Source organism: Schistocerca gregaria, chromosome 7 (genome assembly GCF_023897955.1).
Source record: "Schistocerca gregaria isolate iqSchGreg1 chromosome 7, iqSchGreg1.2, whole genome shotgun sequence".
NCBI classification, from domain to species: Eukaryota; Metazoa; Arthropoda; class Insecta; order Orthoptera; family Acrididae; genus Schistocerca; species Schistocerca gregaria.
The window spans coordinates 215,473,944-215,490,757 of NC_064926.1; the positions used below are offsets into that span (position 1 = coordinate 215,473,944).

At 38.8% G+C, this 16,814-nt stretch overlaps 1 protein-coding gene across 6 annotated transcripts in view; it reads left to right on the forward strand.

The window, feature by feature from the left end:
* Positions 1-16,814, forward strand: part of LOC126281323 (AP-5 complex subunit beta-1-like) — a 137,120-nt gene that overhangs the window by 94,060 nt on the left and 26,246 nt on the right. For all 6 annotated transcript variants that reach the window (XR_007551250.1, XM_049980174.1, XM_049980178.1 and 3 more), the window contains 4 exons: positions 961-1,096; positions 1,204-1,310; positions 7,470-7,638; positions 15,712-15,828. Coding sequence is in view for 5 of the 6 variants with exons in the window: in XM_049980174.1 (XP_049836131.1) it covers positions 961-1,096; positions 1,204-1,310; positions 7,470-7,638; positions 15,712-15,828 (529 nt within the window). In the remaining variant the exon portion in view is untranslated. The remainder of the gene's footprint in view (positions 1-960; positions 1,097-1,203; positions 1,311-7,469; positions 7,639-15,711; positions 15,829-16,814) is intronic.

Below are 16,814 nucleotides of genomic sequence, written 5' to 3' on the forward strand. Positions count from 1 at the left end.
CATCTACTGGATTTGCCATGTCGCTTGCACAATACTTTACATGCACTTCCAAAGAAAAATATTGACTTTGTGCTGTGAGCAACGTAGCACCTACAATGCCGGAAGATATGATGCCACATACGAACAGGCACAGCCAAAAACAGAGAGCTTTGTCCCTACTTAGAGTTGATTGTAGTGCAGCTCACCATCATTTCAGCACTCAACACTGGTTTATAATTATCATGGACATGATGCTACAATACATTTTTTCATCTGTTTTATTTGTATACCAGCATGCATTCCAAGAGAAAAGGTGTATTTGTAATGTGATTACCAGCTTGCATTTGAAGAGAAATGGCATAATTTAAGTGTGACAATTACATTGTGCTGTAGCACATTAGCACCTAATCACCAGCCGCCACTGTCTATGCCATACATTTTCTTAATTTCCATTAGGTATAGTAAATTGTTTCAAGAAATTTTAAAAGCTTGTAGTGGGTAAATGTCTTATTCATAAGACATGATGTGCTATACTTCCCATTGTACATATTTGTGTGACAGCATCGTTTTAGCAAATGCAACCTGACAATCTCTTGAAGATGATTATGTGTGAATATAAAATGAGACTTGGAGTGATGATTTGTTGCACTGTCACAATATGACTTCTCTGAAGTCACAATCGGTTGTACAGACATGAATCTCAGTAACAAAATCTGGACATCAAGTACTGAGAATAAACCGAACATTAAATGTTGTTTTTATAGAGTGTGGTACCCTTCTATTTAATTTATAACCACTTCAGGACATATTTTTGTATTCATATTGCTACACTGTGTATACATTTAATCTAAAAAAAACATTGCAGGCAACATTTATTTAAAGTATAGTTATTAATATTGATAATGTACCAAACTTTTGTCAGAAAAATCTCATCTAATTTATCTTTTCTACTCTAACAATTTTTTAAAAAATTATTTACAGACAATTCTACTATATCTTATGAAACATATGGTAAACCAAGAAAATTGCAGTGTTCTATCTTGGTCCTCAGGTCATGAGATATTGTCGTTGTGTTACTTTTTAATGATGGAATATGACCCTGCAGAAGTTTACTTTGGTGAGTATTTGTAGCCCATAAATTGTTAATTTGTCAAGATGTACATCGATTTTTTGGTACATTTATTTAATTAATAGTTGTAACATTACTCTTCACCTCTATTTCAGAACTTTGTGAAGTATTGAGATCAATAATTGCCTGGAGCACTGATATCGATTTGCAAGACAGAGCACAGATCTATTATGCTATAATGGCAAGTCATTCAGCTAAAAAGGTAAATTACTATTCTAATTGTATGGAAATTCATTTTGATTCTTGTCACTTCTTTGTTCTGATCATCTTTATCATTACACATGTATCATTTGACGTTCTTTAAGCTTAATTACGTATGTCCTCTCCACATTCTCCATAGTTCATTTTGTGAGCTCTTTTTGTTTCTCCCTCTGAAAGCATGGAATGATAAACATACTTTTCTGCTAACATCTACTCCATTCACTGTGCTGCTGTCTGCACCTCTCCCCTCCTCTCTCCCTCCCCTCCTCTTTCTCTCCCTCCCCTCCTCTTTCTCTCCCTCCCCTCCTCTTTCTCTCCCTCCCCTCCTCTCTCTCTCCCTCCCCTCCTCTCTCACTCCCTCCACCCCTCCCCCCTCCACTTTTCATGTTCTTCAGTGATACGGGATAGGAGCCTTGTGGGTGTAGGTGTAGGTGTGTGTGTGTGTGGGGGGGGGGGGGGGGGGGGTGAGTGTGGGTGAGTGTGGGAGTTGGTGTGGGTGGGGGGCACAAAAAATTAACATGAGTGTGATAATGCAGTATTGTATGCTCCAGTTTTTTGCCTTTGTCCTACACTTTTTTACAGTTACGTAATATGCATCCACTTTTCTCAAAGTGTTATGTCATATTCCAGGCATGAAGTAGAGTTTTTGTTGTGTTATTTTCACTATATTGTATTCAACGTCACTCAACACAAAATGTAGTTACTCATTGGCATGAAGAGTCAACATTAACAGAGAAATGGGTGTATGGTGAGGTTACTGGACAGCTAACATTTGTATTGTTGATGACAGGCACTATACTTAAGAAAGAGTTAGGGTAAAATGTACCTTTAAATAGATGCAAAGTTGCTTACGAAGAGAAAAGTCTGATGTCCACATGTACGTATGAGCTTGGTTTTTGTCAGGGATACAGGGGAGGAATGTTGCTGAAAACATCTGTGAAATATTTAACAGAATCAGTTTTAGGAAACCATGGTGTACCTTCTGTCATATACACAATGAATAAAGCAAAAAATATCCAGTGCAGTAGATAATACACCAAGGCAGTGTACAGAAAGAGGAAAAATTCTTAGTTGCATTCATGTTCATTAGTAAAAATGAATATGTGGTGCACCATGATGTCTAGGTGATACTGCATTTGTCATGATACATACATCATTTCCTCATAGCATGCTAGACTGGGGAGCTGAAATCCCACTAATGTCTGGTGCTGAGCTGCAGTATCAGAGTGCTATGTTTCATACTTTACAGTTCTGTGTGCTAGAGGAAATGATGCCCTAATAGGTATGTATTATGACAAGCAGAGCACTACCTTGATGTCAGTGTACAGCTCATAAAATATTAATTTTTACTAACGGACATAATTTCCTTGTTTTTTGTAGCCCCTTCATGTGTAATTATGAGCTCCACTGCCTACAGATGTCTGGATCTTGTGTATGAACAGAGCAAGCTGGATTTTGTGCTATCTGTATTACTTCACAGATGGAAAACTGCATGAACAGAATGGGAGGTTTTGTGTCGAATTCTAAGTGTTGTAACTGGCACTGAAAGCCAACAAACATTTATTGAACATAAATTAGCATTCTGTAACAACAGATTAAGCTGTTCATTAGTCCACAAAACCAAACCAAACAGTAATAGTGGCTTATTAAAAGTAATGATTCCAGAATGAGATTTTCACTCTGCAGCGGAGTGTGCGCTGATATGAAACTTCCTGGCAGATTAAAACTGTGTGCCCGACCGAGACTCGAACTCGGGACCTTTGCCTTTCGCGGGCAAGTGCTCTACCAACTGAGCTACCGAAGCACGACTCACGCCCGGTACTCACAGCTTTACTTCTGCCAGTATCCGTCTCCTACCTTCCAAACTTTACAGAAGCTCTTCTGCGAAGGTTCGCAGAAGAGCTTCTGTAAAGTTTGGAAGGTAGGAGACGGATACTGGCAGAAGTAAAGCTGTGAGTACCGGGCGTGAGTCGTGCTTCGGTAGCTCAGTTGGTAGAGCACTTGCCCGCGAAAGGCAAAGGTCCCGAGTTCGAGTCTCGGTCGGGCACACAGTTTTAATCTGCCAGGAAGTTTCAAAAGTAATGATGTCCAAACACAATAGCTTTGTTGTGCATGCTTACTACAGTTATTATATTGAACACAGTGGCAGCTATGTCTCACAGTGCTCATCAAATAAAAGCTTTCTACATAAATGTTATATCACTCCATGGTATGCAGATAACAGGCCCTTCACTTTAGTCTTGAAGTAAATTTGAAAGCACAGCAGTTACTGTCCACTCACAGATCCAGGTAAGCATCAGTGGCAGCCATAGTTCACTTCGTAGAGGCAGAGGCAGATAATTGCAGCTAGCAAAGAAAATGCTGAGGGCAAGCCAGCCATCAGGCTGCCTTTTATTGGCGTGCTGTGTAATTTCATGTGACCACTCTGTGATATTGGAAGTCTTGCCAGTATGGTGTCTGTTAGACATTTTGACACATCCGTTTCCTTCGATTTGCACATCTATTGGGGTAACTAAGAATAACTTTATGAAAAGCAAGAAAAGAAAACAAAATGGAATAAATTTAAAATGAAAGTTATTTCCCTTTTGTAAGTAATAAAAACTCTGAACTTTGGTCAAAAATATATAAGAAAATAAATTTTTATTATTTTTTTGCATTCATTATTGGTCAGTGGTGCTGTGCTTACATTTACAGATACTGTTGTGACTCTCTCTGTTGAGAGAATACCTTTTGCTTGGCAGTCTGCAATGATGAAGGATTTCTTTTATAAAGCACAGTTATGCATAATCATTGTCGTTATCATCATCATCATCATCAGAGGCAATAACTCAGTATTATTATTACTAAGGGACAATACATTTATCTCACAGACTACTTGGGATAGGACAATTGGTAGTGCACAGCACCTGAAACACAGAATAAAGTCTAATTCCTTTTCCAGCATAGTTTTAATAATGTGATGGAGTTACATTTTCATGGAGACATATACCTTATTGAATATAGTTTAACTTGTTACACTTAATCAACATTAATTCAAGAGTTATTTGAAGTTTGGATAATTGTCTGGAAACCCAGGACAAGATGAAGGCGTAAAACTCAGTCCATAATGTATTCATAGTTGATTAAATGTTCACATTCACTTGCAAAAGTAACTGTTTCAGGGCTAGTTTAAACATAAAGCATTCAAAATATGAATGACAATCTCTGATTACTTTATTGAATGTGAAAGGACACTCAGTCATTTGGCTAGCTTGTGCATTTCCCCATTCCACCAAGAGAGTCTTTCCGCCGTCCACCTAACCTTTGTAACCTCGTAGTTCATCGCTATGAAATCCCCAAACCACCTTCCCTACCCTCTGGCTCCTACCCTTGTAACCGTCCCCGGTGTAAAACCTGTCCCATGCACCCTCCCACCACCACCTACTCCAGTCCTGTAACCCGGAAGATGTACATGATCAAAGGCAGAGCCACATGTGAAAGGACCCACGTAATTTACCAACTGACCTGCCTACGCTGTGACGCTTTCTATGTGGGAATGACGAGCAACAAACTGTCCATTTGCATGAATGGACACAGGCAGACAGTCAGTGTTTGTTGGTAATGAGGATCACCCTGTGGCGAAACATGCCTTGGTGCACATCCAGCACATCTTGGCACAGTGTTACACCGTCCGGGTTATCTGGATACTTCCCATTAACACCAACCTATCCGAACTCCGGAGATGGGAACTTGCCCTTCATTATATCCTCTCTTCCCGTTATCCATCAGGCCTCAATCTCCGCTAATTTCAAGTTGCCGCCACTCATACCTCACGTGTCATTCAACATCATCTTTGGCTCTGCACTTCCACCTCGACTGACATCCCTGCCCAAACTCTTTGCCTTTAAATATGTCTGCTTGTGTCTGTATATGTGTGGATGGATATGTGTGTGGGTGCGAGTATACACCTGTCCTTTTTTCCCCCTAAGGTAAGTCTTTCTGTTCCTGGGATTGGAATGACTCCTTACCCTCTCCCTTAAAACCCACATCCTTTCATCTTTCCCTCTCCTTCCCTCTTTCCTGACGAAAGCTCGAAATTTTGTGTGTGTGTTTGTTTATTGTGCCTATCTACCAGCGTTTTCCCGCTTGGTAAGTCATGGAATCTTTGTTTTTAATGTATTTTTCCCATGTGGAATATTTCTTTATATATATACTTTTTTCTTGCTTGAAAGAAAAGATATGAGTTTACAGACTGGACAGCGTCATGAAAATAAGACTCTCCATAACGATGAAGAAGACTCATTACTATAATGAAGAGGTGTGAGATCACATGTAACTGCTAGAAGTTCAACATGAAGTGGATTATTCAAAAAGTCTTAGGAATAATAATAATAATAATGATGATGATGATGATGATGATGATGATGATGATGATGATGATGATGATTGCTCCCTATGCTACACACACTTCCTTCAAACATTCTGCCAAGAAAGGAAATCTGGGCCTTTCTGCTGTTTATCAGAGATCCAACATCTATAGGTTGTGGAGAGTGTTATTTAGTGTCTGAGTGGAAGACTTGTGTAGTTACAGTTTATTAGTAAATAACAAAACAAAAGGAGCAATGAAGAGGAACTGAAACGAACATGTACTGGAGAGAAGGGGAAAGGGCAGGGCTGGGGGGAGGGGGGGGGGGGGGGGGGCGTTACAGTGGAGCATCCATCTATTTTCAGAATATTGCAATAATAATGTAATCTACCAGTTTGTTATGGAACTGGCATCTTACATCATGTTAAACAGTCACACTCTGCACTTGGACAATGCCTATAGTAGTATGTTCAAGACACACTGGACGAACTATAATTCTTGTGAATATTGAAAAATCCTCCTCATGCCACTGCACCAGAAAACAATGATAGTTCTTCCAATGTGTCTTGATCATACTACTATAGGCATTGTCCAAGTGCAGAGTGTGATTGTTTAACATGATGTAAGATGCCAGTTCCATAAAGAACTGGTAGATTGCATTGTTATCGCAATATTCTGAAAATAGATGGATGCCTCCACTGTAACACCCCCCCCCCCCCTCCCCCCGGCACTGCCCTTTCCCTTTCTCTCCAGTACATGTTCGTTTCAGTTCCTTTTCATTGCTCCTTTTGTTTTGTTATTTACTAATAAACTATAACTACACAAGTCTTCCACTCAGGCGCTAAATAACACTCTCCACAACCTATAGATGTTGGATCTCTGATAAACAGCAGAAAGGTCCAGATTTTCTTTTCTTGGCAGAATGTTTGAAGGAAGTGTGTGTAGCATAGGAGGCAATAATAATAATAATAATAAATAATAATAATAATAATAATAATAATAATAATAATAATAATAATAATATTACTACTACTACTACTACGACTACTACTTTTTGAATAATCCACTTCATGTTGAACTTCTAGCAGTTACATGTGATCTCACACCTCTTCATTAGAGTGATGAGTCTTCTTCATCGTTATGGAGAGTCTTTTATCTTCATGACTCTGTCCAGTCTGTAAACTCATATCTTTTCTTTCAAGCAAGTCAATGGGTGGGCACACGTGCACGTGACACCCCACCCCCCTTGCGCAACTTCCCCCCCCCCCCCACCCCCCCAACGCACGTGCGAAGATTATACACTAAGTTGCAGACAGCCACAATTAGAAGACACTTACACATAAGCTTTCAGCCACAGCCTGCATTGGAAAAACAGAAAAGCGCACCATTCATTCACACAAGCAAATACACCTTACACTCAAATGACCGCTAACCAGTCAGGTCAGGCCAAAATGCAGCTATAAAGTGCTATGGAGGGGAAGGGGAAATAGCAGTTTACACTGCTATCCCTTCTCCTTCCTCTTCCCCTGCCCACTCCAGATTGCTGCTACCATCCCACGTGATAGTTGCGCTCTGATCTGAGCTGCTGAAGTTGCCTTTCATGTGTGGATGTTGTGTGCTTGCTTACATGAATGAATAGTGCATTTTTCTTTTTTTCCGACAAAGGCTGTGCCGAAAGCTTATGTGTAAGTGTCTTTTAATTGTGCCCATCTGCAACTTAGTGTGTTATGTTTATGGTAAATAGCAATCTATATTTTTCTATATTGTTATTCCTATATGGAGTTTCCATTGTTTGAATTGTTTTCTTTTTTTCAGCTCAATGTGCCAAAACAAATTTCACTGGGAGCAGATGAATGTGAAGAGAGTTTCAAACCAACTTCTGTTTTCAAGAAACTGGAAAAACCAATCCTGAGACTTTCAAAATGTGGAACTAAAATTCAGTCAAATTTATTCTCCATGGAAATCAAAGATATGTCAGAGAAAGGTATATACATGTATTTTTTGAACCTCATTGTTCCGTAGTATATACACTAGGTAGAGTGGTGAAAGACAATGTTTTGGTGGCTGTGTGTTAAGAAATTAAGGTCTTTGCATATAAAGAAGAAATGCACCCCATCAAATGTTTCATGACATTCGCAGTACTATGATTGGATGTGACACATTGGCTATTAAAGTATAAAGCAGGGTGTATACGACCCAGAACAACCAGGAGATCCAGGAAAAACCCAGGAATTTTTTACTCCATGAGAAAACCAGGAAAAACCCGGGAATTGTTTAGAATTCCGGGAATTTTTCATTGTTTTGGTTTTCAGTTAAATTTTTGTGATTTTTGACTGGTAAGAAGCAATACTCTGACTAAGGATATTACTGTATCCTGCTACTGCAGAATAATACTGCAGCAAAAAAAACATTAATGAGAGAAAAAAACTAAAATAAAACTTCAGTTGCAAAGGAAATGCACCGTACACAACAACAAAACACAGTGCTCATACAAGTGTCTGCCAACAGCACAGTGTGTTGAAGGCTTAGGAAGACTATGCAATGCTTCATAACAACAAGTTGCCTCTGATGAGAGTGATGTGACTACTGGTTTAAATTAGAGTCGTTTGAGCAGTTGCGGGTGGGCTCTTGCAATGCGCAGTTTAGTGGTGTATGCGTAGTACCTTCTCCCACTTCTGGTTACCGAAGTGTGGCTGGGCACCACTACCTAATATTGCCCTAGTTTGGGAATATACTAAATCTGGGGCTGATGTACAGAGCAGTCAGAGTTGTGGTGGGGAGGTGGGTCGCCTCTACGTGACCCGTCTTTATGTTCAGTGATTTTGTTGTTTCGTCTTCGTTTATTGCTCTCACGTTAAATGATGATGAAACGGATTTTTGTCGCTATGAAATGAATTAAAATACGTTCACTTGGTAACGGAAGGCAAAAATATGTTATTACTTTCAAATTTTATTTCCACTTTTCTGACAGTGAAGCATTAATCGCCTCGCAGAACAATGAAGATATTTGACTTTTATTAATCTTTTCTGCTTAGGCAGTCAATTTATTTGAAATGAAGAGTTTAATTTCACACTCTTGGCTGGGTTCAACTGTTCGCTGCATTTTAAGTGCATGTTTGGCATTATACCATAATAAAGAACCAAACACGAGATAATACAGCACTGGTACTCCAAGAAAATTTACATCCAAATATGGACATACAAATGTGCACTTTAAGCCGAATTATTAGTGGGGTTCACAAAATTCTGATGCTCTTGAAGTATCTTCTGATGTCTTGTTTCATTTATGTCATAATATAAGATCTTTTAATGTTTTACACGTACGAACATATAGGCTTCCTGCGTCATCGTAGCAGCGCAAGCGCGGTGACACCTGATATGTGGCGATCTCTTGCAACTGCTGAAACGAACCTATTTCTAACAGGCCGCGGGAAAACATTGCGAATTGTGGTTTGAAAAGCATTACAAGCAAAGCAAATTTCCTTTTGCGCAAGATGAACTGTGTGCAAGAATGTACGATGAATTTCTTAAATCACAAAGCGTTTGATTCTCATTTAAAAATCAACCCTTTGAGGACGACCATTTAGAAGAATTTCGAGCCCAGATCAGACATTAACATCGTTATTAAAAATTTTACTGGCACATTTGTGTGATGTACCTTAATTTAAACCATGAACTTTTCTTATTTGTGTGTTCGTGCTACTTAAGGGTGATCTTGCTATTGGCTGATTACATCACATGTCCTATGCTGTCAGCAGGCGAGATCAAGTGAGATGAGCTATGACTGGCTTACAAAAGCACATCACTATCCCGATTTCAATGCTTTGGAAAGTGACCTGTGCTGTTTGTGGAATTCAAATTTATACCTTCGTAATACAAAAATAATACCCCCTCCCGAGAGTTTCGTTTTCTGAAGTGCTGGGAAATTTATTTATTTTTTTATTTATGCATGTATTTTACCTGGCAAGATTAGGGCCTTCAGGCCCTCTCTTACACCTAACCAGGCATACATTGGTACATAAAACCATAAACATTCAAAGGTTTTACAGTGCCGAGGAAGGGTGTACTGTCACTTAACACGTAAAAAGTGTATTTTCACTGGGGAGAATGTGTGTTTTTTACCAGGAAATCCGGGGAATTTTTTTTCTTTGTCCACATATACACCCTGTAAAACTATGTACTATTAATATAACTAAGCTGTTATTTCTTGCTGTGGTTATTTTATTACTCAGATTCATTCAATATATTATGATAATTTTATATTAAAATCTGCTTTGTTAATTTGTTTCCTTTGATTGTAAGATATGGGGTTCATCCAGAAAATAAAGACTTCTTAGTAATACAAAGTAAAAATATTGATTGGAAAAAATAATTCTGTTGCATACACAAAGCTTCTTTCACTTCTCCACATAATCGCCTTCTATATTTAAACAGGTGTATCTGGTCACAAGCTTCAGAATTTCCATGTTATACTCTTCATTAGCTCAGGTGCCCACTGCGTTCTCCAACTCCTCATCACTTCCAAATCATTTACTGCCCTGAAAGTCTTTCAGATTAGAGAAAGTGTGGAAATTGTTAGTAGAAGCAAGGTCAGTTTTATCAGGTAGGTGAACAAAAATTTCTTATTCAAATTGATCCTCCAGCAATTCTTGATTTGCAGCAGCAGTGTGAGAATGGGCAGTGTTCTAACGAAGTACAATTCCTCCAGAAAGCATTCCTCACCTCTCATATTGGGTAACGTGCCAGAGTTTTCTTAGTGTTTCACAATAATGATTTGCACTGATCATAATGCCTTTTAGTGTGAAATCCACCAAAAGAATAAATTTACGATCCCAAAAGATGGTTGCCATGACTTTTGTATGAGAGAGTCTGTTTAAATTTCTTCAGTTTTTTGAGGGATGAGGATGATTAGTCCATTGAATTTCAGTTATTCAGCCGTGCAAATAAAATTTTTTCCAGTGATATTTCGGCCATGTATCATCTGGCCATCCTCAGAGTGAGTTGCAAGTCTGATGACAAGATAGGCCATATTCTCGAGAAACACTGTGTTATTTCATTCCTTGCATTATCACCATATCCTGCTTTCAGTTGCTACTAAATTTTGAATGTCCAGAAATCGAATAACTCTCCTTACCTCACGGTGAGATTTTCAATTTCGCAGTTCATTTTGACCACATGCCAGGTGCACAAGGGCATCTTCCTGCAACCTCCACTCACTGTATTATGAGCACAGTTGTTATGGAAGCCAGTTGACCCTGAAAAGAGAAGAGGAGTGAGCTCTGCAACAGAAATATGTGAGCAGTATTTTGTTTTAATGTTGTGACTATATGGCTTGAGGAACTGGCACCAGAAGAGTATAACATGGAAATTCTGAAGCTCGTGACCAGATAGACAATTGTTTGAGTATAGACAGTGACTACATAGAGGAATGAAGGGAGCTGAGCTCCAGGAATGTAACGGAATTGATTTTTCCAATAAATTTGTTTTTCTTTTTGTGTAGCTAAATGATCTTTTTTTTCTGAATGACTCTCATATCTTGCATTTTGAATCTGTCATTTCACATATCTGAAGTTGTGAAATCTTCTATAGTACAACACTGAGTGGTTGGTTCCTCTTTGTTAATTGATTTATGTTATCTGTTACAGGAAATAATTCCTGTTTCTTTTTTTTAAATGTCATGTAGTGCTCTGACAGTAATATTAACAATGTTCAGAAAAAAATTCTTGCTGCTATAGTGTTACCAAGGAAAATTTCCCACAGTCCATAGCTATTGGCTACTGCTGATAGGCAAGACCAGCTTGAACTAATCCAGTCTACTTCTCCACAAATGCAGCAAATCATGTTTCATGCTAACTGAATATAAACACAATTTTATCGTTTTACTTTCCAGTTTTTTTTTTCCCCCCCACACACAAATTTTAACATACACGGAAATGCTCCCTGTCAGCAAGCAGGAGATGCAACTAGAGGAAAAGATGGAGGTGAACATGGGATGGATGGATGTGGATGTGGATGTGGAGGGAGGGGGGGGGGGGGGATGGAATGTTCCAAGTCATGTGACTTCTCCAGTAGTTAAAATTTATGAGTAGTTAGCATTCTGTTTAAGGACAATGAAATTGTTTATGTTCTAGTGGCCACTTATGGATGTGATAGTTTTGGCTCTCTTCTTGTATATTGTGGTTGATAGTAGTCTGAATTCACAAATGGTTGTTGTTTTACTTTAGAAAAGTAACATAGAGTTAATCCATTCATTTCTTGATATGTAAATGAACTTGTTTTCCATCCGTTAAGGCTCTTCTTCTTGACTGTGGTATTTATGGAAAACCATATGAGTCAGTGAATGAATCAGTGAATGAACAGTGATTCTTTGACAGAGCCAGCCATTTGTCTTGGCAGAATATAAGAAAAACAGTTAAGTAGCCATCAGCCAGAGTGCCTGCAAAGAACACCAACAGGCAATAACTTATGAACTTGTTGTTTCATGAATTCTGTAGTCTGTTACACATATTGTCAACTGTTGGGTTCTCTCTCTCTCTCTCTCTCTCTCTCTCTCTCTCTCTCTCTCTCTCTCTCTCTCTCATTAAGTACACAACAGTTTACTGACAATCTGTCACCTGGGCTCAGTGCTCTTTTATTTAGTCTTTTAGTAAAAGTTTTGGACAAGTTGATGTGATCCTTTCTTTATTAGATATTCATGACAATGTAGCCAAAGTTATCCTGAGTCTTGAAAGTTTCTTGTATCTAGTTCTTCTGATGTTATCAAAAATTACAAGACAATTTGTACAAAGGCTGAGTCATCGCAGAGAAATAAAATGTAGTAGGCATACCATCTATGAACTGATGTACATGAGTCACATGAAAAGGTATTGGTCTGGGTGTGAAAGGTTATTTTCAAGTGGAAAGAACATTTAATTTTTTAAGTTTTTTGCTTTTCAAGCTGTACTATGTTCATTGGTTTTTTAGTGAGTAAGTTCAATCTCCCAAGTGTAACAAGGTTGATCTTCCAAGGTTTTATACTTGAAATTGCTCAATTTTCAGTTTCCAAAGCAGATTTGTGGACACCTGTATTATCCTGAGAAAACATTTTTTTCTCTTTTCTTTTGCAAGGTGATTAATAAGAGTAATATCTGTTGCATGTTGGAAAATGAAATCACTTTATCTTTTCCCTTTTCACACATACTGCATTCCACCCATTGTTTTGACAAATTATTCATTTGTAGAGTAAAATAGTGATCTACCCTCTCATCCAAGTAACACATTGGCTCACGAAATCAGTTGAATTTTGTTTAAAATGGGTGAAACACTTCCAATATATTTTTGAGTTTTCTATTGGTCAGTAGATGTAGATGTAGATGTATTCAGCATAATTGGCCGACATTCTTGTAAAATGCTAGGAAACTTTGTCATAGTCAGTTTTTATTGTAAAGTGCACGATACTCCTTCTGAAATATCTATGGAATCAACTATTACACGCACCTTGCTGATTGTTCAGTGTTGTGTGGACTTCGAACATTTTTCAATCTTAGTTCAGATTAGGGTATGCTTTACATACATAGATCATCTCCTAGAGAAATACAACATAGTTTAAATCCAACTGTCTGTTCCACAGAATTGAAAATGAAGGAGCAGATGGTTAAATAATCTTCAACCAACTTTGTATTAGTTTCCATTGGCAATAAACCACCCAATACAATGTATTTTATGACCAGAAATATTCCATTTGAGTGCAATTATAAAATGTATGCACTTCAAACTAAATACTATAATTAAAGTGCAGATAAAGTTAATACTTCACTTATATTATTGCACAATGCCAAAAGCATCTCAGTGGCACCAAGATCATCTGTGTGCCAGCTGGAAAAACGTTGCAACTTGCTCTGCTATAGAACAGATATTTTAAGAAACACTTTGTAGTAAGACATGGTCATGTATCTTCAATACTAACAATAATGGAAATTCCTGGATTGAAACATATGTAAAATAAGGGAAATGCAACCACTTATCTGCAGAGGATTGGTGTGTGGCACACAGAAACACATGATATTAGATTTCTCTTATGTTCAGATTCTCTGAGCACCCTTTAGTCTCTCCAAAGTTTGTACCCAGCAGATAAAGTAACCCAGACTATCCAGGATGCCCTCTTCCAACTACACCGAAAGGGGAAGATGTCTTTCTGTTGGATACCAGGGCACGTGGGAATTCTTCAGAATAAAAGGGCTGATTGAGCAGCCAAGGAGGCATGCTGTGACCGTCAGGTCTTTCATTGTGCTATCCCCCTGTATACTCTCACCTTACTGTGAGGTATAAAGTCCTGTGTCGATGGAAAGTCGAGTGGTTAGAAGTGACCGACAACAAGCTCCGTGTCATCAAGCCCACAATTCGGCCATGGTGTACTTCGTTCCAGCCACGTCAACGGAACGAGGTCCTTCTTACTCGTTTTCACATTGGGTACAGCCCTATGATGCATGGTTTTTTACTCTGGCAAGAGGACCCTCCCATGTGTGGTGCTTGTGGTGTGCGGATCACGGTGCGCCACATTTTACTGGACTGAATTGTATTTGCCGACCAGCGGACTGCAGCAGATTTGCTGAGGTAACTGCAGTCTATTTTATGTAATGATCAAATGATTGTGGTTCGTGTAGTTTTGTGAATTGTCCCACATGTGTAACAAGATTTTGGGGAGATGTTTTTCATGTGTCAACAGGGTTGCTGGCTCATCCAAGTTTTTTGTAAGTAGTCAGCCAGTCACATTTCCCTGTGTTGTTCTTTTAGCTCTTCTGTGTTTTGTTTTCCCTCTGTTTTAATTTCTTGATTAGTTGTCTTCCCTTATCATTGGTTTTGGTGGATTTCAGAATACCTGTGCGATAGTGTGATTGTGTGGTCATTTCGAGTGCATATGTGTACACCAGTTTTAGTTCTTATTTACATTTGTTTGTTGTAATAAATGTCAGGGCAGTGATAACCTCGCCGTTGGGCACCCAAATGGGTCATTCCTTTTGGTTGACACATGTGCAAGACCTGTCCCAAATATCCAGGCACCACCTCCTACCACAGTCCAGTCACATTGTCTACTACCCAGTAAAAGGTCGCAGTTGCTGTACAGAATTCTGTGTGGGCTTGATAACTAACCAACTGTTTATTTGCATGAACGGCCACTGTCAAACTGTCGCAAATCGCAAACTTGACCCTCCAGTTGCCAAACATGCTGTACGCCACAATACTGATGACTTCAGCAACTAATTCACTACACAGGCCACTTGGATACTCCCTTTCAGCACAAGTTTCTCTGAACTACGTAGGTGGGAATCATCTCTCCAGCATATTCCACACTCTCTCAATTCCCCTGCACTAAATCTCCACTAACTTGTTTCCCACTGCCTCAGCTTACCTTTTCTCTTCTCTCCTCTGTCCACTCGACTCCTTCCCCATCCAGATCATATACTACCTTTTCCCACCATTCCCCCTTCCCACGTGGGTTCCTCATCACCACCACTTTCCAACTTTCTCCCTCCCCCCTCCCCCTCTCCCTCTCTCTATCCCCTATATGCTCTACCCTCTGAAATTATTTTGTCTTGTTGTGGAGTCACTGAGCCATCTGGTGTAAGACCCGCCCTCTCACCTTGTGGGTCCTTAGCTATCTCCTCTCAGTCTCTGTCTACCCAAGCAACTACTTTCCATAACCAGTCTCACTGCTATCATGGCTGTGGTCATTTGGATGTTCATGGAAATGTGTGTACTTCTACTAGAAAAAAGACAAAAGCTTCGAAGTTAGTGTTAACTGTTTACAATTGTGTATTTCTGTGCACCATGCACCAATCATATACAGGTAAATGGTTGCCTGTCCATTATTTTACATAAGTCTTCAATACTGTGTATGTAGTTTTAAGAGATAGGACATTAGGTGAAGAGAATAGAGTTTAATAAATGAAATGAAGTTTTTTCAGTAAAAAATGTATTGCATTACATATTTTTTGTTAATGACAAAAAGATAAACTCATTAGAATGTTTAAATGATGTGCCACAGCTTTTATATGTTTTCTTTTAATTAATTTTTCAGAAATTGCACAGGAATATTACAGCAGTATAAAGAATGTGAGGTCCCAGGCATGTATTGTTTTAAATTGTTCACTTGCATTCACCCAAGAGTGTGGTCGAAACATACAATCTCTTGATGGTAAGTTGAGCACACTGGCTTCATTAATAATTTTTGTCAGTCTCTCCCTGTTATTGTTTCTGTGTGAGAAATAGGCATTTATCTTCCTCATTCTCCAAATAAAGAAAGTGTAAGTTCAAATTGTGCACTTTCAGTTTTTGGGTGCTTTACCAAGAGATTAGATAAATAACCATTCATAAAAGTAACAGCTTCTGGTAAGAATGATTATTTTGCAACATTTAATATATTGCACAGATCTTCGTTATAGATCCTTTTCTTGTAAACATTAAAGTTCATCAACAGTAGACCCATCACACTGCAGAACAAGCCAAATTTCTATACTGCTCATTCATTGGATATCACTGTTCACATTATCATATTATCAAATTCAGAAAGGCAGAATAAGATACTGTGTGAGTGGACATTTGAGTGTGTTTGTGCATCCATCATGCATACATACTCATGCCTGCAGCCTCACCTCCACAAAAACACACACACACACACACACACACACACACACACACACACACACACAATTAATTTCAGACTGTACTATCTAGTCAGTGGTGCTCCATATGGTGGCAGTGGTGGATGTCAGTTACTGGTAATGTTGTCGCATCCTCATTGTCACCATGGCACTGAAGTAGAGTTACTCGTATTCAGGCATCCTGACTGGTGCACACATCTTCATGTTCATTGTAAAGAATCTCTTGCTATCAGTATGCACCTCAAGCTGATGAAAACGCTTAATGGAAAGGATGTGGAAGGCATGTCTGCAATTTTGTCTCTTCAGTGTAAGATCATCATCTTTGATTTTGTAATTGACATCTTGCAAGCCAAATTACTTCTGACACCAGTCATGACTGAAACACTTTTTTCACTACCAGAGATTGTCATGTAAAAAAAAAAAAAAAAAAAAAAAAAACCTGGGTATTTCTGAAGCATTGGCAGTAGGTACATTCTTGGTGACAGTTTAACAGTAGTCAGTGGACACTACTATCCATTTA